The sequence below is a fragment of the Quercus robur genome, chromosome 9, assembly GCF_932294415.1.
Source record: "Quercus robur chromosome 9, dhQueRobu3.1, whole genome shotgun sequence".
Taxonomy (NCBI): Eukaryota; Viridiplantae; Streptophyta; class Magnoliopsida; order Fagales; family Fagaceae; genus Quercus; species Quercus robur.
Genome location: NC_065542.1, coordinates 29,243,326 through 29,270,863, shown reverse-complemented (window position 1 = coordinate 29,270,863; position 27,538 = coordinate 29,243,326). Strand labels below are relative to the sequence as shown.

Genomic DNA, 27,538 nt, shown 5'->3' with positions numbered 1-27,538 from the left:
ATGGAACTAAAAATATTAATTTTGATAATTTGATTGTCATTATAATAACACACCTAAACAAAATAAACAATTATAATGTCAATAAAGTTTTAAAACAATTTTTTGATAATTTAATTGTCATACAAGTATAATAAAACGTGCGTTTAATACGTGTTTTATACTATAGAAAACATGTTTTTTTTTTTTTCTTCAAAAAAAAAAAAAAACATGTTTTTTTTTTTTAAAGATAAAATAAAGAAAAATATGTATGGACGTGTAAGCCAAGAAATGGACTTGGACATCAAGTTGGCTGTTTTGAAAGTAAGCCCAGAATTGATGAAAATAAGAATTGGGGGCAACTCTGCCACGAGGAACATTCAGAGCCTACAAAGCTTGACTATTTTGCTTTGCTCTCACACTGGTGTGAATGGAGGGCTAGTTGTGAAACCCCCAGCTAAAACCTAAAGTTGTGGAAGAAATTAATGCTAAGTGAAATTTGAATCTTTGTGGGGCAATTTCTAGAAAACTCAATGCCATACCTCCTGATGAAGATGTCGGTAAAGGCTCTATGAATCCTATATGGTGTAGTCCAAGTATTCTCAAATGGACAAAAAGGTTTATTCCTATTCAAATTTGCTCATGTGAAAACTAGAGATGCTGTTTTGGGGGGGCCAATGATGCTTCAACAAAGATTGTTTGTTTCTAAGGGTGGTTAATGGAGGTAGATATTATCAACTCAAAACTTTCCACAAGAAATGGAAGTCGATATGGGTAAAATAACAAATAAGAGTGACAATTTTTATTGGTGGATCGCGATAGTGTCGTGTCAAGATAAGGATATTCAATTACATAAGTGTTATCATGTCAAGATAAAGATATTCAATTACATAGATCTAACACGAATAGTTTTTCAAAGAATTTAGAATGAAAAGTCAGTAGAATACCTGCTCTTTGAAGGCAAAAATGAGATTGGACACACTTTTTTATCACTTGCACTGTTGACACCGACAGAACATCAAATACTGGTCCTGTCACGACTAAATTTTACAATTTTTTCCAACAATTGTAATCATGCCCTATTTCTATCAAAATTTTGAAAGCCCCACTCCTAGGGTAAATGCTAGCTAAAATACAAGATCATGAGAACAAATTTAAGACGTGCATATATTTTATGTTCAATTCTTCACACCTACAAAACACAAAGCCACCTCAGCTTGGGCCTGGAGCTCTTCCAATACCTTTACCAGCTTCTCACGGCATAGACTGGTTTCACTCTTCTCTGCAAGCATTTTCCTCAATCTTCATCCATGGGAGAGAAAAGATGAACAAACATCAGATGGAGAGTAATTGCAATTAGTAGAAGGAAAATTGAAATATATTTACTATGAAATGCTATGCAACTATTCAAAATCTATATGATTTCATCAATATCTACCCCTGTATTATCTGTGCACTTCGAATGAGCACGCTCCCTCTCTTATTGAAAGTGAAAAAACTTTTCTTATCATTATGCTACTACTATGGGCTAATATACATGTATGCCCTTAAGTTTTTTGGTGGTTTCAATTTAGTCAATGTGTAACTGATTTTTGCCATCAAATATATATAATACAATTCCTGATGGCAGTAAAATTCAGGTTACAGAATTTTCCTAGATGACAATGCTTTTATGATGTGTACACACCATAGATGTAGCATTTATGGGAGGCGTGCATTACAATGCACAAGGACCATAAGTGTGCTCAACCCTATTATTACTGAAGTAATAGATACTATGAGCTGAATGGAGGTGCAAGACCAGCCAATCTATGGGGTAGTGGCCACTTGAAGACAAATAGAAACATTTTTCCTCAATATTTGAGATCTAATGACATCCTTCTTTTACGGACCTAATTTTATGCCTAAAATTAAGTCAGTGCATGTTTAGGCCAATTTGATTTTCATAGTAAAAACAAATGCAGTTTTGATTTACCAAGGGTGTATGAATTTATCGGTTCCCTGTAACAGAATATTTATAAGGGGAACTTATATTTAAACCTATCTTGGCTAGGCCCTAAAACAGTCACCCCTTTTAGTTCCAGTTTATGACTTGCACCCCCCCCCCCCCCCCCCCCCCACCCTCTGAAGTTGAGGAAATAGGGGTAAATAGCTCACAGCTTAATGTAACTTAGGCCACAAAAGTCACTCAACACGTTAAAAATCACATCATGCCAATCCAAGTCAAGTTTTACAAAATCAACTTTACATGATCTCCTTCCAACCTCTTTAAATTTAAATGAAGATAAAGTCTATTAAAAAAAGAAAGGGGGGAAGGGGGAACTTCATCTCTCAATTTGATCGCCACTAAAACAGTAAATGAACTTTGGTGGTGAGGAAATGAGTGAAATTCACAGACACTCTCCATTATATTCAATAACCCACCAAAGTTCGGCAGGTCACAGAGAGAGAGAGAGGTGATTGGCAAAAGCTGCAACCCAGATCCAATTCCACCACACTAGCAGAACCTATCACTAGATTCATCACCTAAAATACTCAATCATTGTCCAGGTCATGGATTGTCGATAATCTGACAGATCAAAATAAGATTTAAAAATAAAAAAGAGACGCTGAAACTCGTAGGTGGAGAAACACTGAAATAGAGCTCACAATAAGGTTAAAGAACACTACCATCTTTTATTCTGATTTCTCAACCACTTTTAGAAACAAAACCAAAGGTGGACAGAATTTCAGTTTGGCAAAGTTTGGTTTCTTGATGTGATGAATGGCATGCTCTGATTTCGAAAGTATTGAAATTTGTGCAGTATTGTGGTTGTGGGCTGAGTTGTTTAGAATGGTAGATTGGGAGGTGGCATTGGCAAACTTTCACAAAGCTTGGCTTTTAGGGGATGGTCGCAGGAATCAGGATTCAGAATTTTTTTTGTTTTAATACATGTTTATTTACTAATAAAGGAGGTCGAGGAAGATGACGTGAAGTTATAGTGTAGAACTTGTCATGAGTGCCATAATTTGATAACATGTCTAATGATATTTTTGTAGTTAGATTTCATTATTGGCATAAACTATATTTCATTTTCTCAACTTCAGGACCTGCAAATGTAATTTTACCAATAAATAATAAAAAAACATCCGGCTGAGAATGAGCGAATTGTACCACTACCACTAACAAATGTGTTCACTACTTAAGAAAAGAAGCTAAACAATACAAAAGTGGTAGCATTTTGTTGTGTTTAAGTTGATAATCATTCTTCTAAGCTGGTAGCAGTGGCACCAAATTAAACATGATAGTTGTGTGTGTGTGTGTGTTTTTTTAAAGCAAGAGAAGAATACAAGGCTGGCTTCCTCTAGATAATGTATGGATTCCAAACATATCAAAAACCATCTGAATGTGGGTATAAGGAAATATTGGTCCAAATATGTTGTCAATTACTTGGCTATTGGCATTTAAATAAAAAGTTATATTTTTTTGGAGTGCAAAAAAAGGAAACATGGCATAGTAAATGCATAAAACAGATCCAACAAGCATTACCTATGGACGATTGCTGTGTCACCATGGCCAGTGCAAATTATAAGCATAGCATTAGTGGGTAACGTGGCATAGAGGCTGCGGATTCTAGCATCCAAGCGGGTTAGAATTTCCTTTAGTTCAGGCTTGATGCTGCATTTGACACCTTTTTTGTTAGCAGACTTCTTATGACATGTAAGCAATGACATCATCTCTGCAAGTCTTCCATTTAATTTCTCTGCATCCTCTGCTTGTTTTCTAAAATAGGAATTAAGTTCTGAGAACTGAGTCCAGACAAAGTGCACCCGTTCATTCTTCACCTGGAAGTAACAAGAGATATAACAAGCTTGTTATGTAGATGGTTAACACATAAGGAGAAAGGGACATTTACAACCCGTTATAAAGATCTACCTCCTTTCTGGCCTTTGCTAGAGCTTCTTCATCAGAAGACACAGGAAATGCATGGGATAACTCAGAGGTGTATCGCTTCACTATGGAGATATCATCAATAAAAGAAGAGGATTTGCCAGACTGACTCAAAATTGTAAGGAGCTTTTCCCGCATGTAAGATGGAGGTGAACCAAATTCAGGTCCTAATTCCAAAAGAAAAGAAAATAAGAGCAAGTACAAGTGTAAACTATAACCTCTAAAGGGGTTACAAAAGAAAATTTAAATATATTTTAACAGATAAATATTTTCCCTATGTTTCATAATAAGTTACTGAGAACACAGGTTGTTACAGACAAGATATGAGTATTATATAGCCACAATGACAATGACATCTACATTTATATCTCCACCAGTATCCTCCATGACACTGGAAACTTCTACATAAAACTCCATTCCCTGCCTCAATTAATAGGGAACCACATGTAGTTGAGATATGGCTCTTCACAAGGACTATGTTTGGTGTAATGAGCCCAATTTTGTTTTAAAGTAGCAAAAATCTTGCAAAGATGATAATTAATATCTTCCACCTGCTTTTCTTAATGAATGTATGTGTGTGTGTGTGTGTGTGTGTGTGTGTGTATAAGCTATTTTTTTTCTTAAAGATCTTCCAAGTTGGAACTATCAAATAATCAAACTATTAATTCTCCAAATCTCCACTATTGCCCAAATTTCCATTTGCTAATGGTTCAATGGAAAAGAAATACTTGCCATATCGAATCTTTAAAAGTGCTAGTTCCATGGTAGCTTTTGCATCTTCAATACTATCATGACCATTGCCTGACTGCTGTATCTCCTGAGAAAGAAATTTCCTGGCAAGAACTCTTAGAGCAGTTTTGTAAGATGCACCACGGGGGTGCTTGTACAATACTGCAGTATCTATCACCAAACCATGAGAGATCTTTAATGCTAACAAGTCATTCTCCAAGGAATGCCCAACAAGGATGGTCTCTTTGTAAACCAGCTTTAGAAAATCTTCCTGAACATGGAAGCAGCTGTAAATAAATAAATAAAGTAGTCTTAACATGCAATCAATCAGTGAAGCAACAGCATACAATCATGTTAATCAAGTAAGCATACACCCAAGTAACAAACCTGAATTTCCTTAAGAGTTGTAGTCACCCCATTTAGCAATTCACATGTGATTCCACTAAACCTGAATATCCACAATGAATTATCATCAATGGAAAATAATCAAGTCAAATCACTTTTGACACTGATAATATATATGCTTTTTTTTTAAATAGGAAATAAAATTTTATTGAATAAAATGAACATCATGTTCATTATGATAACACTCATGAAAACTGATAACATACATGCAGAGAGAGAGAGGACATCCAATTGGCAGAGTCACAGCGTGTAGGACTCAACTTTTATTATATAGTATATGATATATAAAATAAGAAAACAGTCCTACTTAAAAAAATAAATAAATAAATAAAAAGACAATATTGATGATACATACTGGGAACATCAATATGTATCATGGGAAGTTGCTAAAACTCCAACAAAGTTGCTTAGCATTACAGCTTGCTTTAATGATGAAAACGCAAGATATCCAAAAACCTAAATATTTCTGTTGAGTTCATTTCTTAAAAATCAGCTCAAAAATATCCAAATAAATGTCTACCAAAAGCTCAAACAAAAGTGTATAAATGTCTACTAGAAGCTCAAACGAAAGGGTACCTGGTGTTGTAGTCAATGATAGTGTTTGATGGTTTAACCAATTTATCTAGCACAACCTGGAAAAATTCAGTCATGGCTAATTAGACATCCAAGAAAAATAACGTTCATTCCCATCCAAATGTTTAACACCAAGTGATACTGCTTTTTAATTATAAAATTAAAAAGAAAACAAAAATTAGGTATTTAGTATTTACACTAAAATTTAATGAAGAATGGACAGTCAAAATTTTGGACGAGCTGTATCTCAATGTATTTGAAATTTGAATACAATACTTTGACACATTGTGAACCCCATGTTGCGATATAAGTCATTGATGATGTCAGTGATGATGATATTTTTTTATTAGTAACAATATACCAGTATTGAAAGGGTTACAAGATACAAGCATGCTTTATGTTAAAGACGAGAATAAAATAATATAGAAAAGCGGAAGCAAGAAAGAGAGAAGAACACAAGGGATTACATGGTTTGGCCAATGGCCAACATCCACTGGATAAAACCGTGGCAGCTATATCTTTATTGTATTCTCAAGTGTTGATTACAATGAACTATAGAAGGGTATATATAAGCCTTACATGGGCTTACAATATATTGGGCCTCTTGGGCCATTTTACATTAACATAAATAACATAAACCCAATATCTTCAAAACTATATATCAATAACAAAATGCAGCTGCTATTTAGGGAGGATCATCAAGATACAAGGTACCTCAAAAAACCAGCTTTTTCCATTTTTACAAACTTCAGTACAAAACAATGAAACATAAATATATTAGTAAGGTGAGACTGAGAGAAGCCTAGTGTAAATTGAAAATGTGAAATATCAATGTCATACCACATTGGGCAATGGAACATGATAAGGATGAATTTCATTCACACAAACTTACGCAAGCATATCACACAAGACAAATGAACATTTAGGCAACTAAATGCAACTTTTTAGTGTAACAAAAATGAGACTGAAATCAACAGAAAGATATTCTACATTCAAAACACGTTTATGATAATCCAATTCCTTTTGCAAAAAAGGGATAAAAACAAAATTAGATAGAGCATACCTCTCCTCTGATATCCACCAAGGTCACTCTTGTAAGCTCAAAACCCTCACTTGTGATACACTAAAAAAAAAAGAAAAAAAAAAGATCAGGAAAATGTAAGTGCACAAATGACCTATCTGCTATGGAAGAAAAGGCTGAACTGTGACTATCAAGTGCCAACAAGTCATATGAAGAGAAGACACATTTAAAATAGCACAGTGACTCTTAACTAGAAAGTAGAAAAAAAAATTATATTCAATTTTTAAGCAGGGCAGTAAAAAACATGCTTTCAAAAGACAACGTTCAGCAGATAAACATCCTAAATTTGAATTTTGAAGTTCAAACATATGTTACTCTCTAGTAGGAAATTCCACAAAAGCAGACCAAATTGTGTTTTGCATGTCTTCTGCAGTATAATTTTATAGAATGAATAAACCAGAAAAAAAGTAAATACATTAATGCACTGAGCCTATAAAATAAAAAATCAATTAGGCATTCTGAGAAATTATGATGCTAGAAGGAAAGTTGCTCAAGTTTTACATAATATAAATAAAAAATAAAGACCAAAAAAAAAAAAAACAATTGCTCACATATATCATGCAAGAACCGAACTACGAAAGGTAATTACAAATTCAAAGGTCACTGAATTAAAAGGGAGGAAAAAGCAAAGCAAGTTCAAGCACAAAAAAATAATGATGGAAAGAAATTCATGCGTCAAGAGGTTACCTCAAGTTTTCCCCTTTTTTGTAAATTAGGTTTTCATGTAGATAATGTTGAGGTTACTTCAACTTCTTAATACAAATACAACAGGATTTTAATATTAAATAACAAAAAACCTGACTCAGCTTAATGACCTATAAAGTGAGCCAAGTTTACTTACAGACAGATTGGAATTTGCCGTTAAAGGAAAAACCAAATGAGAAGATAGGAAGGAAACTAAATAGGTGCTACAGGGAAAAATGCCATAACATGAGTTTATCAAATGATCAAAGCGCTTTCTAATATATATCAATATAGGTCATTAAGGGTAAAAATTACCCTCAGGACACCTTAAAGAAAAAGAGTTTAACATCAATGAGCACAAATTAGAAAATGTGAAGGTAGAAAGTAATCATCAATACCTCACTCAAAGCCAAAGAATCAGCAATGTAGCTGAAGGTTTTATAATACAAGACAGAGGACATCTTACTTCTCACTTCAAGTGGGACAAAATGGCAAAAAGAAATCGACAAAAGCATCAAATATACACATAATGGCATCATGATGTCAACTTCTAAAATCTTGTTTTGCACTCAATAATGAATTGCCATCAAATTAAGCAATTATAGGTCATAATCCTCACTCAAAAAATTAACAATACTGACAAGATCACTTTTTCACCTGTTTGCTTTCATGCCAACAAGCAACGCTACTATTGACTCCCATAGGATACAATAAATGGAAACTCTACCAATCAAGGAGCCGCAAACAAGTATTCTATGATATGAATAGAAGATTGTGCTAATTTTTCTGTCACTGAATTCTTTTAAGCTCAAATTTAACATTAGTTTATAATTATCTCAGTGCTAATTATTATATGATAAAGCATTTCCTCATTATTAACTCAAATTGACATCTACGGACTTACCATCTCACAATCAAGTGCCAACATATCATAGAAAGAACATCCTGAAGGAGCCGGAAGAGTAGAAAGAAAACCTGTGTTTAATCAAAGTAGAAGTTAAAGAACCATCTAACATATTTTGAAAAAAAAAATCCACTAGCAAAATAAGTATAGCTAAAGATAAATCAGATTTGTATATTTATTTCACCTGGCTGATTGAGACAATATCCATTGTCTTCTAGTTCTTTCTCTGTAAGTGTGTAATATGTAACAGGGAAAGGTAAATCTTTCATGAGTTCGAGACAGGATGGAACATCTGTACTGGTATCACATCGTTCTGCATAATGACAATGCCATTTCATCAAATGATTGTGTTGAGAAGAAGTTAATACATTTCTCATTGGACAAAGTAATGAACACACATCTGTGCACTTCATTTAAAATCTAGTTTGGACCAGTTGGTCTGACTGGATGGGCTGTTACTGTTGACTGGTCTCAGGACCGGCTGTCATTATTCTCTATGATTGTCTTCATAGTAAACCACTTTTGACACATCGTAACTGGTGGTTGAACCAGAAACTGCTAAACCACTTGCAGTTTGCTTGACCTGGCAGGTGTAGAAACTATTCTTTCTAGATGAGGGTGAGAGTGGTTAATTAATAACGCAAATGGTTGACAGCGTGAAGAAAGCCACAAACACTTCTATTGAAGCAGCATACATTGTTTGATATATGATCATCACAATCTTGTACATATTTGTCTTTACACCAAGTTTGGTAGGAGAGATGCAAAGTAGTAAAGATGAAGAGTGGCAGAAGGGGAAGAAGGGAAGTGAGGGGAGTCCACCTCCCACTCTTCTTGTTTGGAAGGATGGAAAGAAAAGAGAAAGGAATGTGCAAATAAAAGACATAATTTTACCAGTTTAAAGTGAGGATGAAATTGAAAATTAATACACTTTTCTCAAGAGGCCATCTCTTTCTCCTCCAATCTGCCCATTTTGGAAGGATTTTGGTGGGCCAGGGGCGTTTGCCTCCTGCTCCCTCCCCTTCTCCTTCCATTTTTTCCTTTTACCAAATGGAGGGATTTATTCTCCCTTCTCGTTTCTCTCCAAACCCTTTCCAACCCTCCTCCAATCCCTCCAAATAAAAATAGTGTTAAGGTTTTAATCCCTCCAAACATACATGGTATTAAGGTTTTAATGCAAGAGACACCCCCCCACCCGGGCAGGCTCAATTATCTACTTGCATGTTTTCTGCTCTTACATTATTAATTTAGCAATAATGAAACTGCCCCGCTACGAAGTGCAATTTTCAAACAGACCACTAGCCAACTGGAGCAAGTAGTAAAGCAAACAATTACTTATCCAAAAAGTAGTAAAGCAAGCAATTGCACCACTGCCAATAACCATGCAACCCTTTTCATGCCTTCTTTATAGCTCATACAAATTACTGAAATACCATCTCATACTAGTTTGAATAGAAATTTCTCAGGTACAAAATTATTGAACACCTAATTTCATTATGCAAAATGATGATTTCAAGACAGAATAATGACTAAAGACCTTGTTCAGAAGCCAGATTAAGTTTTTTTGATACTGAATCAATTTCATCTCTCTTTCTTTTCCGCTTGCAAGTTAGGAGTGCATCTATTGTCTGCATTCCATCTGATACACAACTAGCCAAAAAAAAAAAAACATAAACCATAAGGACTGTACAGAAGAGAAAGATACACAATAATATTTTGAAAGGGCAAAAGAAAAGACATTCATTACTAACCTAAGAGCCAACACTGCCCTCGGATTGCCACAGCATTCTTTAAAACTACGAAGTATTTTAGATTGTGATAAGTACAAAGCTGCATCCAGGCCCGGGACATAAAGCATAACCACTTTTGGAATAAGAGGCTTGTTCTGCAGTTCATAAGATTGTTGTATCAGTAACTACAGCTCTACCCTATGTTAGTTAGGATGCCAACCTCAATTAATAGGGGTTGTAGTTATTGACTTGTATGTTATTTTAAAAACCACGACCAAAAGAAGTCGGAAAAAAAATCTATGAGATGCAAGGCATTCATATATTTAGAGAGCTGAAAAATCAAATTTCAAGAATATGTGCTTGTGATGAAGCAAAAGATATTAAATTTTTCAAGAGGGCTCCATAGGCGAGTGCCACATGATCTATTATTTAAAAGAAAAGCCACCTTCAGCATGTGTCCTCTTTTGATATTTAGCTCTTTAGTAGCACTCTCTCATATTTTCCACCAATACCAACAGCAATGAGACAACCACAAGCAAAAAACAGCCAAGCTATAGGCCTCATATGAAGTAAAAGTGCACTATTATTTTGGTCACAAGCACAAGAAATATGAGAAAATCTTGCTAGAGAATAAAGACAATCTCTAACCTAAGCAATTAGTTGAATCACATATAGTTTTGAGCTCACTAGTAATAAACAACAGGAGCATATGCAACTATGATAGTGTTGTATGGATATGTAAATTTTTTTCTTTAAAACAACAACAAAGTCTAAGTTCCAAAAATTTTGGGTTAGCTATGGATCATCAACAAACTAATTGGGCTCAGCTGTATTTTTTTTCTTTACCTTAATAAAAACCCATGATGGCAAGAATCCTTCAGCAAGCACCCAAGTTACAAGCCCTTGAACATCCTGTATCATAAATTAAACACTGATCAAATTTTTCTTGCTCCTCGGCAAAAATTGATTTCAATAAATTTGGTTGTTTGCAGAGACCTACTTGGAAATTTAAAGTTGAGTTAGCATCTGGCGTCTTGAAAATAATTTCTGCCTTACCCTGTAAAGGCACATCGAATTAGATTTATGATATTTGGACCAGACAAAAGTGTCATGTTTCCAGCTTGGACATGGCATGTCAGACATAGCAACTTGCAAAAATCCAGACCATATATATATATGTGTGTGTTAAAATTTGGCAAAACTATCAATAATGATAGTGAAGGAATCTTTACAACAATTATTATGTAAGTTCTTGAAATAGACAAAATGTGTAACATGCTTCAGTTTTGCATGCTTTTAAGGTAATAACTTTGTCAGAACCAAGTGCATGAGTATTGCGTTGTCACACATGTGACAAGCTAATTTTGCAATAGGATGAGTCTTCTACAAATGAATATGATTCAATATATTCCAAGAGCCACCGCCCACCGGACCAGCATATTTGGTACAAAGAAAAGGCATCTCTTTTACATCAGACAAAGTTGTATAAAGACAACAGCTTTTATCAAGTATTGTTGCAGATTATCAAAACACCATCCCAAAATTTTACATGATTACTTCTAAAGAGAAGATAGCTTTATAAGTAGTTTCCTCAAATCCACACATTTCACCATAAGGGTCCCTTCAGCAAGAAAAATAATGGACTGCAGTCGAGCGGTAAGATCTCCCTCTATCAAGTATGAAACTCTAGAACCCAAATTAGCAAACACTATGTCTGTTCCTATTAACATGCTGTGTGAAACATTACGACCACTATTTTGGTAGAGACAATAATTAAAAAATAGAGGGAGTGATTAAAATGAGTACAAGTTTATTTATTTTAACGAAACGGAACCTCCAACCCTTGGGAATAAACCACAGATACACGACCCCACCCGCTAGAACTCTAAATCAGGTAATCCAAGGGAACTCAAAGTGGGGATCAAACCTAGGATGTTTGGGCCTACAATTCATCCCAAGCCTCCAACCACTAGGCTGCACCATGACAGGTCGAGTAGCCCTTTCCCAATCCCAATGCACAAGGCGGAAAGGTAGTTGGCAGGCATTCTAAGATTCTCAAACTCGAACCCACAACCTAGACAAATAGACATTTCATTTTGTTTTTTATTAGATAAGAGTAAGAAAATGAACATTTGTCATGTGTCAAATTCGAAGTTTCATAATTTACAGCAGAAAAAAAAAAATGTTTCAGCTTGATATGCAACATATATCAGTTTTTTGAATAAAACCCATTAGTAAATAAATCATTTCAATTCAAAAAAACCAATCATAAATTAAAAGAACATAATACTAAAGAAAGATTCAGCTAACAACTTGATAAACATGTACATTATCAATTAGGATTTCTATATTACTATAATGACAACAAAAAAAATAAATAAATAAATAACGTAGTGAAAAAGAAGTAAAGCACTCGAATTAAGAAAGAAAGAAAAGGTGAAAAAGTAAGGGAGAGAATTGTAGTACTTGAGGTCCATAGATATCGAGGAAATCGGAGCGCTGGTTATTGGTAGTGGGATTATCTTCTTCGGAAGCCGAAGAAGCTTTGCACTTTTGGTTTTGAGAGAGCATAGTTGGGACTTTGTGTGTCTCCCTCTGTGAGTCAATGGAAATTACACTTTTAGATACACAGAGGGAAACAGAGAGCTTCGAAGCTACGGCAACATAAACCCTTTTATAGGATGATGAATTGCATGGGCCAGCCCAATGCCGATTATATGATAATTTCGGGGTTAGGGTTTTTTGGGTCATGCTTCTGCTTTGGGATTCTAACATTAATTTTCTGGGCTGAAGTTTTATTGGTGGAAATGTGAATAAGGGTGAAATACCAATAATAAATATACATATATATATACATAGTTACACACAAACACACCTTTGCACCTTTGTGTGTAATAATTTATATCAACACTTTTTATTTTTCCTTCTCAAAAAAAAAACTTTTTATTTTTAATTTTCTCTCTAAGTACAAATAGCACTTACCATAATTTGAAAGTTTTTGCTCCATCAAGTCCTTATTTCTTTTGAACAGTTTGTATTAACTTTACAAGTTTCACAACCAAAGACAAAGCTGGGATTTCTCTTTTAGGAGTCTAGAGTATGAATAAAAGATTCACCATTAATTAATAAATATATAAAAAGAAATAAAAACTCATGTCTGTTAAGTGTTGACAAATATAAATATATTTTATAAAGATAATTACTATTTCTTAATAAATTTCAAGTTTATTATCTATCGAAGTATATTAAGTTTTATAGCAATTTTCATTATTCTAAAGCTAGAGGTTACAATTAATTTCCATATATAAATAAAACTATGTTGTTCATATCCTATTTGGCATCTAATTTCAAACACACACAAAAAGAGAAGAAGCTTTGAGAACAAACAACAAAAATCAATTTTAAGAAATATTAAAAAAATGATAAATTGATAACTATTGTATGGGGTAAAAACTGATTAACCCTCTCGGGTTGGGCCTCTATCTGAAACAATTAATTTGTAGAAGTGGACTTTAAAGCTAACAATTAGGTAATGGAAAGAGACTCAACAAGGAAAGACTTGAAAATTAAGATAAAGGACAAATGAACAATGTTTTACTGTTTATTAACTCTCCTTGGGCTGGCCAAGGCACACTATGGTGTGATAGCAATACAAATACTCAAGTGTTTACAATAATCTCTCTTTCTTAGGTTTAATATTTTTCAAATCCCGTTGACATGTGGGGTCTTTTCCTATTTATACTTTCATTGCTGCCATCTTAGCTGTTCATTTGTAGGGTGAAAGATCCTCTCGGTGAGATATTTGTCACATCTTCCCATTCTCTTCCTTTTGAGGCTGAGTTGAGTAGGTAACAAGCTATTAGGACATTGTTCAGAAGGTCATTTAGTCATAAAATGCAGCATGGTTGGTTGGTGCAATGAATTTAATGTGGAGGAGATAGTGGCTTTGTTAGGAAACTTCCTCCAACTTTCATTTGGGAAAATTAGTATTCCTTCTGTTAGACACTATACTAAGCATGACTTGACAATCTTCAGTCATTTGCCTAAGCTTTCAAGCTTTCCCTTCTCCTCAGCTCAAACATCGGATTTGTACCTTCTTTAGATCGCTTGGTTTGGGCCTGGACCCTTTTTACTGACGTTCATATGGGTCCTCTTTGGGTCCAATCTAGGCCCACGATTCCTTGAGTTCACCCTAGCTCCCACAACTATGATGATGAGAGAAAAATCTAACTTTAAGAAAACACAAAATCCAAACATTTGATACAAAAATATCGCATTCAATTTCGATGCTATCTTAATTACTCAACAGTATATTATAAATACTCACTAAAGCTATATTGAAAAAAGACAAAGATGATTTTTAAAATATAATTTGTTCTCCATTCTTTTAGTTATATCAATACTTTTTTTTTTGTATGAAGTTAGTTATATCAATACCAAAACATATAGATATAGTTAATCTACATTTTCTTCATTTTTTAAAAATATAAATTATTCTTATTACTTAATTTAGTAAATAAACTAAAAAATATGAAAAGAAATAATATAATTTTCAATCTTTTAAGTTCCAAAATATGGGGGAAGGAATGAGAATGGGAGCCATTACCCTAATCAATATTTCTAGTCTTTGGATGAGTTGACAACATTTCGTTAGGTACTTAAAACCTTCAATGCCATAATTCCATTTAAGTTTGAGACGTGTTACATCCACAACACTTTCACAACAAATTATAGATGATAAGTTGTTATTGGTTTTAATTTGAATTCACAACTTAATTTACTTTTTTGTCCACCTGTAACAACTAATAACAACCTATTACTTAAAATTTGTTGTGAAAGTGTTGTGGACATAACGTTTTTCTTTAAGTTTAGTTTTTTTTTTTTTTTTTTTTTTTTTTTGTGAAAACAAGTTTAGGTGTTTATTAAGTAGAAAGCCTTTTTATTTTTGTGGTAAGAGGGGGCATATGCATATGCATATGCTTAAGCTAGTTGGTCGTTTTTAATTATGAGGGCTTTTTTAACCAACTTCATTCTCAAGGAGAATTAAACGAAAATTTTAAAAGTTTAGACTTTAAATTATATTAAATGGGGGTGCCACGACCCCTTTGTCCCTTAGTTACTCCATTCTATAACTGCTTTATAGCAATTATTATTAGGGATGGCAATTTTTCCCCGCCCCGCTTGACCCGCCCCTCCCCGCTTCGCCCCGTGCGGGTTTTCCCCGCCCCGCAAAGGTGGTGGGGTGGGGATGGGGCGAGATTTTAGACCCGCACCACAGGGTGGGGCGGGGATGGGTTTACACTTTTTAGACCCACCCCGCCCCGCCTCGCTCCGCCCCGCATTAATAAAGGTTAAATTGCAATTTTATCGTACCCTAAAACCCTACTATTTGATTGAATTTATTTTATCTTTTTTTAGGTTCTTCATCTACCATAGATGGAATTGAAGATAAATTCCAAAATATCTTGGATGATTATGATGATGAAGAAGAAAGTGGTGTCACAATGATGGAAGAAAGTGGAGATTCTTTTTGAAGAACTAGGCAATTTTTATTTTGTTATGTATTAGGAGTTTGGATTATTTTATTGTGTCATACTATGAGATTTTTGTTGTGATATTGTCTTGTTAAACATTTAGATAATATTATTTAGTTTTTGCTAAAAATTAGTTTGATTTGATAGGATAAATTTATTTATAATTTCAAGTATATTTTTATTATTGAAACATGTCATTTTATTTGAAAAAATTGTAATAGTTGTAGGGAAAATTAACAATAAATAAAGTTTTACGGTGTAAGGCGAGGCTTCGCGGGGCCTGAAGGGGCGAGGATGGGGCAAGAAATTTTCCCCGTCATGCAGGGCGGGGCGGGGATGGGGCAAGAAAAATCCAAGCGGGGCGGGGGCGAAGATCTCATCCTTCGGCCCCGCTCCGCCCCATTGCCATCCCTAATTATTATATGTGTAAGGGCAATTATATGTCTAGGTAGCTTCTTTTTTTTTCTTTTTGGGGGTGGGGGATGGAACATTGGAATATGTCTAGGTAGCTTTTTTAAGAAGGATGTCTAGGTAGCTTAATAAATGATAATTCTTAATAAATGTTTGTGCTTAAGCCCTTTTGAATATACATTATTGTTAGTTTTTTTTTTTTTTTTTTTTTTTTTTTTTTTTTTTTTTTTTTTTTTTTTTTTTTTTTTTCAGATATTCTCCCTCTCCTTATGTGTGTGTTAAAATATTTAGTATTCTTTAAAAAAAAAAAAAGTAACGTTTGTGATTAAGACCAAATTGGGTATTTTGTATATCACTAGTTTTGAAGCACGTGCTAGCCAGTAAAAAGATTGCAATTATGGATATAAATAGAATTTATTTATATTTATTTAATTATTGGACTACCTAGAAATTATATAATTAAATGTTTCAAAATATTCAGATATCAATACTTTAGTCCTGTTCTTGTTACTCTTCTCGTAAATGCTATTTTTTATATTTTACTGTCAAAGATCACATACATAAAATAAATAAATAAATAATGTAGTATTTGTTATATTAAGTAGATAATATAATTTTTTATGCTATATTTTATGTCAAAATCTAAATACAAGAATATATATATATATATAAATTGACTATAATAATTACGTAGATCATATTAGACTTTATACAAAAAAGAGTTTCAATATCACAGGCGTAGTTTATAAAGATGAGTATATATTGTGTACAAAATGAGGTCTAAAAAAACGAATGTATTCATATCTACACCTTTGATCTTCTAAAGGGAAGACAAATTGATACATAATTGAGTAATAATTATGTCTTTATCTGGCTTCCATGATCTTCAAATTTTCGTTTTTTTCTGATCTCTAGTGAAGTTTTCAAACACATATACATATTAATTTACTTGTCATAGTAGCTTGTATTCATTTACTTTCATTTGGCACATCAAAGATGGAAATAGTATTAAATCTATTGTGCGTTTCTCCACAAATGTTATAGCTTGCAGATTTGAGATGAATAATGAACTCTTGGTCGGAAGAAAGCCTTACAATGTTTTCTAAATTTTGTATTCCATCCTACCATTAGAGCAATAACGTGAGAATTTCGTATATTTTCAAACATATTCAAAACAAGAGATTTATGAACTATTAAACAATATCTTCATAAGTTTAACAAACAAATAAATAGAATTTTATAAGTGTGCAATTTAAGAAATTTTCTGCATTGTTTCCAAACATGATAGCTAGCAATGATCCAGTTTCATCACATAAATCAACCTCAATTCGACACCTAAAATGAAAAACGTAATAAATAAGCATTCCAATAGTAAGAGTTATTTATGGAATTATTGACCAAAAGAAATGTTATATATTTTTGATAGTGTACATGCCTAGGTTTAGCGACAGCCTTTTTCTTTCTCCCTGGCTCCTTCTTTTCCTTCTTTCTTTTCTTTCTCTATCAATTTGGTCATGGCTGAATATTTTTTTTTTGGTTTCTTATCTCTTACCTAGATTCTATATTTGTGTTCATCCATAGAGATAAGTCTAATTATTGTGTTCGCGTCCATCAATAGAGTAGGTGGCTGACTAAAAATGTTAACAAAGGGATAAAATCAAACAAAATAGAAGCAAAAGACAAAACAAACCCTTTCAGCCTGCTTGTATATTAAGGGTAAAAAGGTCAAGAAGGTGCTGGACAAAGTCGGTCAAAAAAACAAACACAAAAAAAAGTGCTGAAACAATAAACAATTGGTAATAATTGCCAGCATTAGCCCAAAGTTGAGGATAAACTGATTTTGTATTTTGCCCCTATTTTATAAAAACAATCCCTTATCAAACAAAGCAAAAATATACCCATCGACTAGAAAACGCAACAATCAATCAATCAATACCAATACCATTCCGAAAAAAGAAAGAAAGAAGCGAGTTCATCGTGTGAGGAATAGCGAATCATATCATGTCGCGGACGCTGGTGCAGCCGGTAGGGCAAAAGAGGCTTACCAACGTTGCAGTGGTCCGCCTCAAAAAGCACGGCACTCGCTTCGAGATCGCTTGCTACAAAAACAAGGTCCTCTCTTGGCGCTCTGGCGTGTACGTCCTCTCTCTCTCTCTCTCTTTCCCATTTTCTTTTTTAACTGTTCAATTTTTTTTTTAGGTAATTTAAACCTAATAATGGAACCTGAAAATTTTCAGTTTTGCAATCACATACTGTTTATTATTATTGTAATTTTTGGAACAGAGAGAAAGATTTGGATGAAGTGTTGCAATCACACACCGTTTATTCTAATGTCTCCAAAGGAATTCTTTCCAAGTCCAAAGAATTGCTTCAAGCTTTTGGAACTGATGACCAGACTCAAATTTGCTTGGAGGTCTGTTTTATCTTTTGCAAACTGCTTATTTTGCTTTTACTGACTCACGTGGGATCGCAAATAGTAGAAAAAATGAGTAAAAGTTAAATAAAATATGTAGGAAAAATAAGCAGTAACCTGGCTTAGAATCGCATCCCAAACGGGACTCGCTTATTGTGCTTGTTTGATTGGGCAGATTTTGGATAAAGGAGAGCTTCAAGTGGCTGGGAAGGAGAGGGAATCTCAGTTGTCCAATCAGTTTCGCGATATCGCCACCATTGTCATGCAGAAGACATTCAACACCGAAACTCAGCGTCCTTACACCATTGGCATGATTGAGCGGCTTATGCGCGATATTCATTTCGCTGTTGATCCTCATAGCAACTCTAAGAAGCAGGTATTAATAAATAATAGTAATAATAATATGCTTTATTTTGATCACTACATGGTTTTATGAAATGGGAAAATCTTGTTACACACTGAAAGCACGATTTTCAGTGAGTGTGTAATAACGAGTGTGTGATGATCATGGAATTTGTTATTTGTTACAGTGATTTTACTCTGAGGTATTTTGAACTATTGATATATCTTGTTCAGGCATTGGAAGTTATACATGAGCTTCAGAAGCACTTTCCAATAAAACGGTCACCAATGAGATTACGAATTGGTGTTCCGGAAAAGGATTTTGCCTCACTTCTGGAGAAACTGAATGTCTGGAATGCTAGCATCACCTCAAAAGATGAGTCTGGAAGTCATCCATCTGTTGTAAGTTCGGGTCCTATGTTATCAATGTACAAATGTCTTTTACTGTTAACTATAATGGACATATATGGATAATTGTTCCCCATTGTTTAATGTGGTGTCTTTGAAGGGAAAGAAATAGCAGGTGTTTTGAAGATAATGAGAGATCCATGCCAGACTTCAAGTTATTTTTCTGTAGAACCTTATTGGATTGGTTGTTGGCTTTGCGAAACCAATCATTTTCATCTTTTCTTGATTTATGTAATTTTTGTACTTGATTTTTTGACCCCTGTACACTTCCTGTGTACTAGGGTGTCTTTTTTTATATCAATATATCTTATTACATATCCAAAAAAAAAAAAATTTCTTGTCCCAGATCAGTTTGCTTAGGTTAGCGTTAGTTCACTATTACTCTCAGGCTTGTGCTCCTAGTGTTTGATAGTTAAAGTTTTGGAGTTTTATGCACTATCACTCAATTTAGCTAATAAATTCTATTGGCGTTATTCCTCAGACCTAGAATCAAATACTACCTTCATAGGCCCAAGTGGTCTCCAATTAACCCACATAAAGCAGCATGTTACTTTGGGGGGTTTTTAACTCCCCAAAAAAATTACGATTCAAGATGCATCTGAAGTCCTTTATACTCTGATGTAGAAAACGAAAAAAGCAGTTTATAATTGTTAAATATAATTTTCCTGTAAAGAGCATTTTGCATTGTAAGATGAAAATTTTGTTTCCTTTTCCTAAAGTACAATATAATATCAGTTGGTACACTTCCAGCATGCTAGTTAGCTTAGTGGAGTCTCATACACTTATATATGATCATTAATCTCTTTTTAGCAGTTTGTGTTGTTTATGTTGTTTATTTGTTGGTAAGCAGATTTCTGAAACGAGGTAACTCTGTTTACTTATGTATTCTATGTTTGTTTAAATGTTGTGTAGATTTGTGAAGTGGATCCTGGTTTATATCGGGACTGTAGTGAATTTGTAAGCAGTTTGCAAGGAAGGTTTGAAGTCCTTGCTTACTCTGTGCATGTGGAGGAGGACACCCATGTGGATCATTATGATGATTATGATGATGCACCATCAGGCCCATCACGCCTACCCAAGGAATCTGCTGACTCTGTGTCCCAACTGAGCGAAAATTTACAAAAGAAGACTACTATCTCTGGCGGAAATGGGAATGCCAAGGTGGAGGGAAAGCAAAACAAGTGCAGCACATGCAATGCATTTTTCGAGGATGCCAGCGGATTCAGGGATCACTTTAAGAGTGATTGGCACAAGCATAACGTAAAGCGCAAGACAAGGCAACTCCCTCCCCTTACTGAAGATGAGTGCATGGCTGACATAGAAGTGGAGGATCTAAAGTCAGATTTAAAGGATTATTCATTTTAGGATGGGCCTTATGCTTTGAGAGCTTGTGCAGGTTGATCAATGTCCACATATAGATTACATGATCCTATGTAGTACTTTTAGGCCAATTTTGACAAGGACATACTGCATTCAATTTACTAGTAAAAGGTGTTTGTGCTGTTGTGTAGAACTCCCTTAAATCAAAAGATGTTTGCGTAATCAAAGCTCACAAGGATTTGAATTTACTCTCTCTCTCAGGCATTTTTGTATGTGAAGTGTGTTGAGTCAGTGTATGACAGCAGATTTTTGAACACATGATTATTTTTGTAGTGAATCTGTTTTTAATTCAGCTGTTTCTTGCTCTCAGTAATCCAATCAACCATTATTTTATTTTTATGGGCAAAGCATGTGCCATACGTTTAAAGATAATAGCAGGACAATAAGGATATCCAACTATGTTCATACTACCTGGTGCACCTGGTTTTTTCGCCACCTCTCAATCTCTCTCCACTTTTCTTCTTGTCATACCCGCTACAGTTTATACATGAGTTTAAATTATATGGCTGATAATTCCTTCACTTCTTGCCATCCTGCTAACCTCCATCATATTGTTGAAACTTGAAACTATAATATGCAACCCCCACCCCCACCACCCCCCAAAAAAAAAAAAAGAGCATAATGGAGTCTGAGAAACAGTCAAGTCAAGCTTAGTCTTGACTCTTGGAAACTAGTTTAATAACTGGATTTATATCCGATCAATAAGGTAGGATAGACATTTGTGTTTCTTACACTAATATTCTTGAGGAAAAATATGGCATGTAGCTCTGGTATTATTATCATAGTGATATTAACAGATATCATTTCTTCTGTTGTTACATACAGAGCAGTTGTGCCCTTATCTTTATGGAAAACATAAGACAAGATATATACAGCTTTTTTACATATTACAAGAACTATGGAGGCAGCTTAAACTCCTGACCTCTGTTAGTATGTCCATCTCTGCTACTGAAAATTTCTTATGATACAAATTTTTATGCAATTGGCCAAAACATTCTATGAAATTTTAGCAAAAGTTGGTCTTGAACATTTAACCATGAAGAAAATTGCAGAAATAGAGAATTTCTGCAAGTGCCAAACCCTCATAAGTCAGAAAAGCCAACTTCCATCATTTGCATAGCACATAGAACAGAGTTGCTTCTGGACAGTTATTTGTACATAAATTCTATACAAAACCAAACTTTTGCACCTCATCTGGCAAGTTCACTCATGACTTTAGAAATTATCAACTTTCATAACTTTCTTGTCGCTTGATCTTGGAAAAAGGGGTGATGTAGTAGTTGTGCAGCCTTAGGACGTGCCAAGGGGTCCCTCTGCAAGCAAAGTTTAAGGAAACTATGTGCATTCTCTGAAAGGTGACAAGGGATTTCAGGAAAACTTTCGCTGTTTGCAATTTTAAATATTGCAGCTACCTAGTGAAAGATAAAATAAGATGAGATTGGTCCTAAAACCAAAGAGATGCAAATTATAAATCTACAATGACATACCCCTTCATACTGGCTCCAAGGTGGCTTTGAAGTAGCCATTTCAAGAACAGTACAAGCTAGGCTCCAGATATCAACCGCAGGACCATAACCACCCAGATTCATTATCACCTGGAGAAATTATTTACGAAAGACAATCATTGCCAAACTATAAACATCGAAAGTAAGAAGAAGGAAGTGAGAATGATATGGAAGGAGAGAAATTTGGAAGAAACTACTACCTCAGGCGCCATCCAATAAGGGCTGCCTCTAAAAGAAAGCATTGAAGAGCAGGATGTTGTCTGATGTAAAGAAATAAATAGGAGATCAGAGATGATATGTTTAGGAACGAACACAATAACTGTGGAATTATTCAAAAGAAATGTAGAAGAAAGATACATGTTTAGCCATGCCAAAGTCGATGAGTCTAGCTTCACCATTACGATCTATTAATATGTTTGCGCCTTTGATGTCTCTGCCAAAGGAAATACAAGTTTCATTTCCTAAAGCTACATATTATATACCAGAACAACCATAACAGCTAAAACTACTGAAACATCCAATAACATGTGCACTGTATTTCTTCCATGTAAGTATATGCCACAAGAACCATAACAACTAAAACTTTTGAAACATCCATAACCTGTGCACTGTATTTCTTCCATGTAAATAAGCTAGCCCAGAAAGAATTTGCCTGGTGTAACTTTGGATAACAGGTTCCTCAAATGGACCATATTCCAGCAGTAATTTATCAATTGAGGCCCCAGAAACGTACTCCAAATAAACTGAAAGTTTTTCTCTACCCTGCATCAAGAATTCAGAGTTATTATAAGGAATGTAAATTGCTATACCAGTTACACGTTCCTTTCCCAGTAGTTTGGCGGATTTAACTCCAGAAGTCATAAACAAACCGTTTCTCCATCTTTATCCATTATATTTTCTAGCAAAACATAGAGGATTATATGCACATGAACAAATGCTTTTTTTAGGGTACAATGTAAAACACTGTACTATCTCAAATCTGGAAATGGATCCAAAGAAGATAGTATATACACTTCCTAAGGATCGGACATATGGTATAAACATAATTTGTCATCAAACTCACTTCAGTTGAATCAATCAAGAGATTTTTATACCGCTGTGTGGTAGTTAATCCCGCTGAATTGCTAAGCAACTTTTTTGAGTTTCAAACCCAAAAGATAGATTCAAAGCTGAGAATAACATGGATTTCACAGTAGAAAAATGATTTCAAATTATTGAAGTTTGCGTACCAGTTTGCTTCCATAAAATTGGACAATGTTTGGATGTGACAGCTGACTAAGCAATGCTATCTCCTGTTCACACATGTAGAATGAGTTACAAATCTAATACCTAAGTCATGATGCTTCAAATTCAGTGTTTTAGATACAAATATCAAAATCGGTTCATTAAAGAACAAAAAGCAGCCATACAATGCAGATGCAATCCTTCATTTTTGCAGAAAAATATGAGAGACACACCTGGTTCAGTTGCTTGAGACATTCTTTTGAGGCCTGATCATCAGAAATGACCCTTACTTCCTTTATTGCACACATTTGTCCATTTTCACTGTATTTACAACATTAAATTACATCAATATTCAAATAACTATAGCTTTTTTTTCCACTCCTCCGTATCTTTTGCATTTCACTAGTATTGAAGCCCAACAAGAAAGCAGTGAAGTCGAAAAGAGGGAGAAAATTATGCTACCTATTGAATCCTTCATAAACATGACCAAATGTCCCTCTTCCTAGAAGCCTTCCTTTTCTCCACTTTGACTGAAGTTTTTCTGAAGGTGGAGAACCTGGAGGAAGGGGAAGAGCATGACATGGATGCCTTCTACTTTCAAGCTTTACAGATGGAGACTCAAAACTTGTATCACATAAGAGCAGATCCTGAGGAAATGTGCAAGCTGTTAAAGTTTTGGATTCCAGGCATGAAATTCTTGGCCATGATTTGCACCGGGATTCTTCAAATAGTCTGTGATAACCATGTAGCATTTCTTTTGTCAAAAAGTGGAAGATTACACAATTACTGTCAAAATCATGGATGAATTCTTGATGTTTAACTTCCACAGCAATTTGCTACTTCAATCAAAAACTCATTACATCATATATAGCTCCATAAAATATCTTAGAATCAGACTCAAACCTCAAAAAGCCAAAGCATAGAGAGTTGATAGAAATCAATTCCAACAATTGCTAAGCTAACCTCCAAGAATAGACTATAGAGAATGTGTGGCTCTTCATCACCTTCTGATTAATGAATTTTTAGCCCAAATAGCCATCGTAGTGGCTACTTCCACCAAAACCAAATCACCATAACCACCACCAAAAATGCCCTTACCACTTCTATTCTCAACATCTCATTGCGGTTGGTAAACTTGGTTGGAAAATGGTGTTTTAATTATGAGTATTCTGCTTGTTTTTTTGTGTGAGTATTTTGCTTGTTTTCTTCTGGACAATTGTGTTCAAAATTTGTTTACTCTATTATGATTTTGTTTTGTGCCATTGCTTTGCAGTTATGACCGGTTTAAGTTAGGTGACAATTAGGAACACGACAAATCAGAGGAAGTTGGTTTTGCTTTTGATGTTTTGGTAAGTTTTTATAATGGTTTTCCAATTATTATGTTTTATGCAAAAGTATTATATTCGAAAGAAATCCTTAAGAGAAACATATGTTAATGATTTTTATTCAAATACAGAAAATCTTTGCTGTTTTGATCTACAAGAGTGACACAACTTACAGTAAAGGGCAGAAAGAAGACTTTTTGCTCCAAAATAACTTGGAAAAAATCCATATTTACAAACTAGCAAAGAAAACAGTTATGTACATCCTTCTAACCTTCTTTATAAAACAAACTCCTACTTTTGTATCTAAACTGTTTTTTTTTTTTTTTTAACTGTAAATTTTAAACTACTTTTTTATTTAAAAAAATGGACAAAGAATAAAAATGACTTGATTTGAAGCATAGTATTGAAGTTCCAATGGCTGGGCATAGAAACTCCTTCTTACCTTTGTGCCTCACGCAATTACTTGTCCTAAAATGATCTGGGAAAGATATAACAGAGAACATAGAAATCAAAATGCAAATGGAGGCCAAGTTCTAATAGTTCTATATCATAAAAAAAGAACCTGAAATTAAAACAGAACTACAGAAGTTCAGAAACTAAAAAGACAGAATAGGGGAAGGAAGAAACAAACCTAAACGCAGAAAATTCCCCATGATCACCATTGTTTTCATTACACTTATCACAAGAAGAACACCAAGATGAACTCTCACTGGAAACTGAAAGTGACACCGTCTCAGAATAAAACCTATTAACGCTTATAGGAGGCTGAGGAAGAGGATATGCTTTCTTCTCCACAGTCAGGCTTCCTATATCCGAATCAAAACCTCGAAACACAGAGAACCCATTTGCAGAAATGGAAGAATCTATGAATTCTTGACTTGTTCTCATAGAATTCCGAGCAAAGAAGATTGCTTCATCCAAGCTCTTTTGCTTCTCTCTGTTCAGATTCCTCTTGTTGTTGTAATTAGTAGAAGTTGAAGCTTGGCTCTTCCTGGCTTCTTCAACTTGTTTCCTGTGACCTTGTTGTGCATTACTTTTTGAGTTTCTTGCCCACCAAGATGGCATTTTGAGGGAGAGAGAGTCAGGAGCAGAGCAGAAGTTACTGCTTTGGACTAAATAAGGTTTCCAATAACCTTGTAATATATATACGTCTTTGTCATGAATTCTCATGCATTAATTTGCATGTACAGCGTGTTTTACCACATCAGTTAATTTCTTAAAGGTTACGGCAACAAGAAAATGATCCTAAGAGTGATTGATATATACCTTAGCAATTTAGACATGCAGCTGAATTGCATGAAGTGATTTATGCCTAGGGTAGGGATATGGTACTAATAACCTAATGTGGGGAAATAATGGTAACCCAAACGTACAAGAATCAAGCATTGGCGTATGATATAAATTAATTATATTGATTCAATACAGAAAGTAGGCATATAGAGATATTGAAAGTGGAAGCTTGGGTGCTCAAGTAAAAACTCCTCATATGTAGGTGTTTTAGCTGAGTACTTACAACTAAAAATAGACATGATGTGAAAGAGAAAGTCAATAGACATAACTTTTGTACCCTAATTATTGTCACAATTGTAATATGTGCGACTCGTAGAGAAAAAAATGGTAAATCCATGTGAAAATAATAGTTCACCAATCATAATCATAATGACTTACATATCAGGTTGTTATAAAAATTATGACAAATAGTGTGATTCTAGAATAATTGAACATGAAACTTGAAGTTCTTTCATTTACTTACATGTACATGTTAGTAAACTTGGGCTTCCTACCTTCCACTTTAAATAAACACATAAAAGTTTCAAAAAAGCTAATCCAAAACAAGTCTAGCAAGATATTAACAACTAATTTTAATAACCCATATTCGGTTATTTCAGTTTTTTTGTTTGAAAATCAACCTGTGTTGATAGTACATATGCCTCCTGATATGTCAACCTGTCACACGATTAATAACTAGAACAACAAAAAACAAAAAATTTGGGTTTGACTACAATTTTTTGCACTTATTAGTGGAATTTTTTTTTTCATTCGATAATAAGTGATTTTACCTATTGAGTTTATTAGGATTCACAGATTTTTTGTCATGGATCACTAGAACATAGCAAAAGTAACTATAATAGTTAACTAGTTTTATAATCTAATCAACTCAATAAAATTGAGCCTTATACAATTACACATACACTAATTATATACTCCCATATATCTTCAGTTTGTTTCACAATTCCAATCTAAACAACTCCATTCTTAAATTATAAATTGACAAGTTATGGATTCCAGGTAGCTCAACTGGTAAAGTCTCTGATGGTTGTATAAGAGATCTGGGGTTCAATCCCCGCCTACACCAAAAACTGATTGGTGTCTTGGTCTGATAATAAAGAGCAATCATCAGGAGTAGATGCCATAGATTTGAAACTCTCTCTCAAAAAAAAAAAAATTGACAATTTTTTCTTCATTATTCTTTCTTTGGGCTTTCTTATCTTTAACAGTGTTATACACTAATGCGTTATATATGCCCCACCATATTTGTGTTATCTATTCCATATTTATAGCTTCATCATTAATATCCATAGCTGTCTATGTGGTGGATGACAATGTCATGGATTGTGATTTCCCTCGTATACCAGCCAATTTAAGAGTATAGTTCTTTTTTAAGTATTGTGTTGGAAATTTGAAAATTCAAACAAGGATGGTGCACAGAATTATGAAACAATTCATCTTCAATATCAAGGTAGTAGTGCATTTACTTGCAGGGAATGGTTTTGTAGAGTTGATGTCTTCATATTCTTGAGATATTTGATGTGGAAATATGGTTCCATTCCAATAAGAGACATGGGCCTTATGTTGTTGGTTGCATGGTCTCAATCAGTGAACCAATTTTCTACATAAACACTCTCTTTTCAGTCTTTTGGCAATTGGCAAATGGGGGCCCTTCCATTTATTTCCATAAATTAAATGAGACTCAAACACATCC

The 27,538-nt window shown here is 34.3% G+C and overlaps 3 protein-coding genes across 4 annotated transcripts; 1 reads left to right on the top strand and 2 right to left on the bottom strand.

Moving 5' to 3' along the window:
- Positions 1-929: 929 nt before the first annotated feature.
- LOC126700395 (small RNA degrading nuclease 5) lies at positions 930-12,810 on the bottom strand. Its single transcript, XM_050398525.1, has 14 exons — positions 12,480-12,810; positions 11,014-11,070; positions 10,860-10,925; positions 10,035-10,168; positions 9,821-9,933; positions 8,468-8,596; positions 8,284-8,354; positions 6,678-6,737; positions 5,618-5,673; positions 5,024-5,084; positions 4,640-4,907; positions 3,893-4,074; positions 3,506-3,801; positions 930-1,278 (listed from the first exon to the last, which is right to left on the bottom strand). The coding sequence occupies exons 1-14, from the start codon at positions 12,786-12,788 to the stop codon at positions 1,155-1,157; spliced, it is 1,926 nt and encodes a 641-aa protein (XP_050254482.1). The 5' UTR covers positions 12,789-12,810; the 3' UTR covers positions 930-1,154.
- Positions 12,811-17,760: 4,950 nt separating this feature from the next.
- Positions 17,761-20,689, top strand: LOC126700394 (uncharacterized). Its single transcript, XM_050398524.1, has 5 exons — positions 17,761-18,093; positions 18,242-18,371; positions 18,547-18,747; positions 18,948-19,115; positions 20,034-20,689. The coding sequence occupies exons 1-5, from the start codon at positions 17,960-17,962 to the stop codon at positions 20,484-20,486; spliced, it is 1,086 nt and encodes a 361-aa protein (XP_050254481.1). The 5' UTR covers positions 17,761-17,959; the 3' UTR covers positions 20,487-20,689.
- Positions 20,690-21,240: 551 nt separating this feature from the next.
- LOC126700393 (mitogen-activated protein kinase kinase kinase 3-like) lies at positions 21,241-25,679 on the bottom strand. Of its 2 annotated transcripts, none has more exons than XM_050398523.1 (9): positions 25,187-25,679; positions 23,693-23,962; positions 23,464-23,551; positions 23,236-23,298; positions 22,608-22,768; positions 22,364-22,439; positions 22,207-22,266; positions 21,989-22,096; positions 21,241-21,849 (listed from the first exon to the last, which is right to left on the bottom strand). In XM_050398523.1, exons 1-9 carry the CDS (start codon positions 25,618-25,620, stop codon positions 21,727-21,729), a joined length of 1,383 nt encoding a protein of 460 aa, XP_050254480.1. In that variant the 5' UTR covers positions 25,621-25,679; the 3' UTR covers positions 21,241-21,726. The 2 variants fall into 2 exon arrangements, with proteins under 2 accessions (XP_050254480.1, XP_050254479.1); XM_050398522.1 differs by having other exon boundaries at positions 21,241-21,913; positions 25,187-25,677.
- Positions 25,680-27,538: the final 1,859 nt, after the last annotated feature.

Bases quoted from the DNA above. Each gene is read 5' to 3' on its own strand.
- LOC126700393 (XM_050398522.1), bottom strand. From the start codon at position 25,620: ATGCCATCTTGGTGGGCAAGAAACTCAAAAAGTAATGCACAACAAGGT. The intron at 23,963-25,186 runs GTTTGTTTCTTC...TGGTTATCACAG, and splicing joins GGGGAATTTTCTGCGTTTAG to ACTATTTGAAGAATCCCGGT. The intron at 23,299-23,463 runs GTGTGTCTCTCA...ATGTGTGAACAG, and splicing joins GTCTCAAGCAACTGAACCAG to GAGATAGCATTGCTTAGTCA.
- LOC126700395 (XM_050398525.1), bottom strand. From the start codon at position 12,788: ATGTTAGAATCCCAAAGCAGAAGCATGACCCAAAAAACCCTAACCCCG. The intron at 11,071-12,479 runs GTACTACAATTC...GTGCCTTTACAG, and splicing joins TCGATATCTATGGACCTCAA to GGTAAGGCAGAAATTATTTT. The intron at 5,085-5,617 runs GTACCCTTTCGT...GTGGATATTCAG, and splicing joins ATCATTGACTACAACACCAG to GTTTAGTGGAATCACATGTG.
- LOC126700394 (XM_050398524.1), top strand. From the start codon at position 17,960: ATGTCGCGGACGCTGGTGCAGCCGGTAGGGCAAAAGAGGCTTACCAAC. The intron at 18,094-18,241 runs GTACGTCCTCTC...TTTTTGGAACAG, and splicing joins CTCTCTTGGCGCTCTGGCGT to AGAGAAAGATTTGGATGAAG. The intron at 18,748-18,947 runs GTATTAATAAAT...TATCTTGTTCAG, and splicing joins ATAGCAACTCTAAGAAGCAG to GCATTGGAAGTTATACATGA.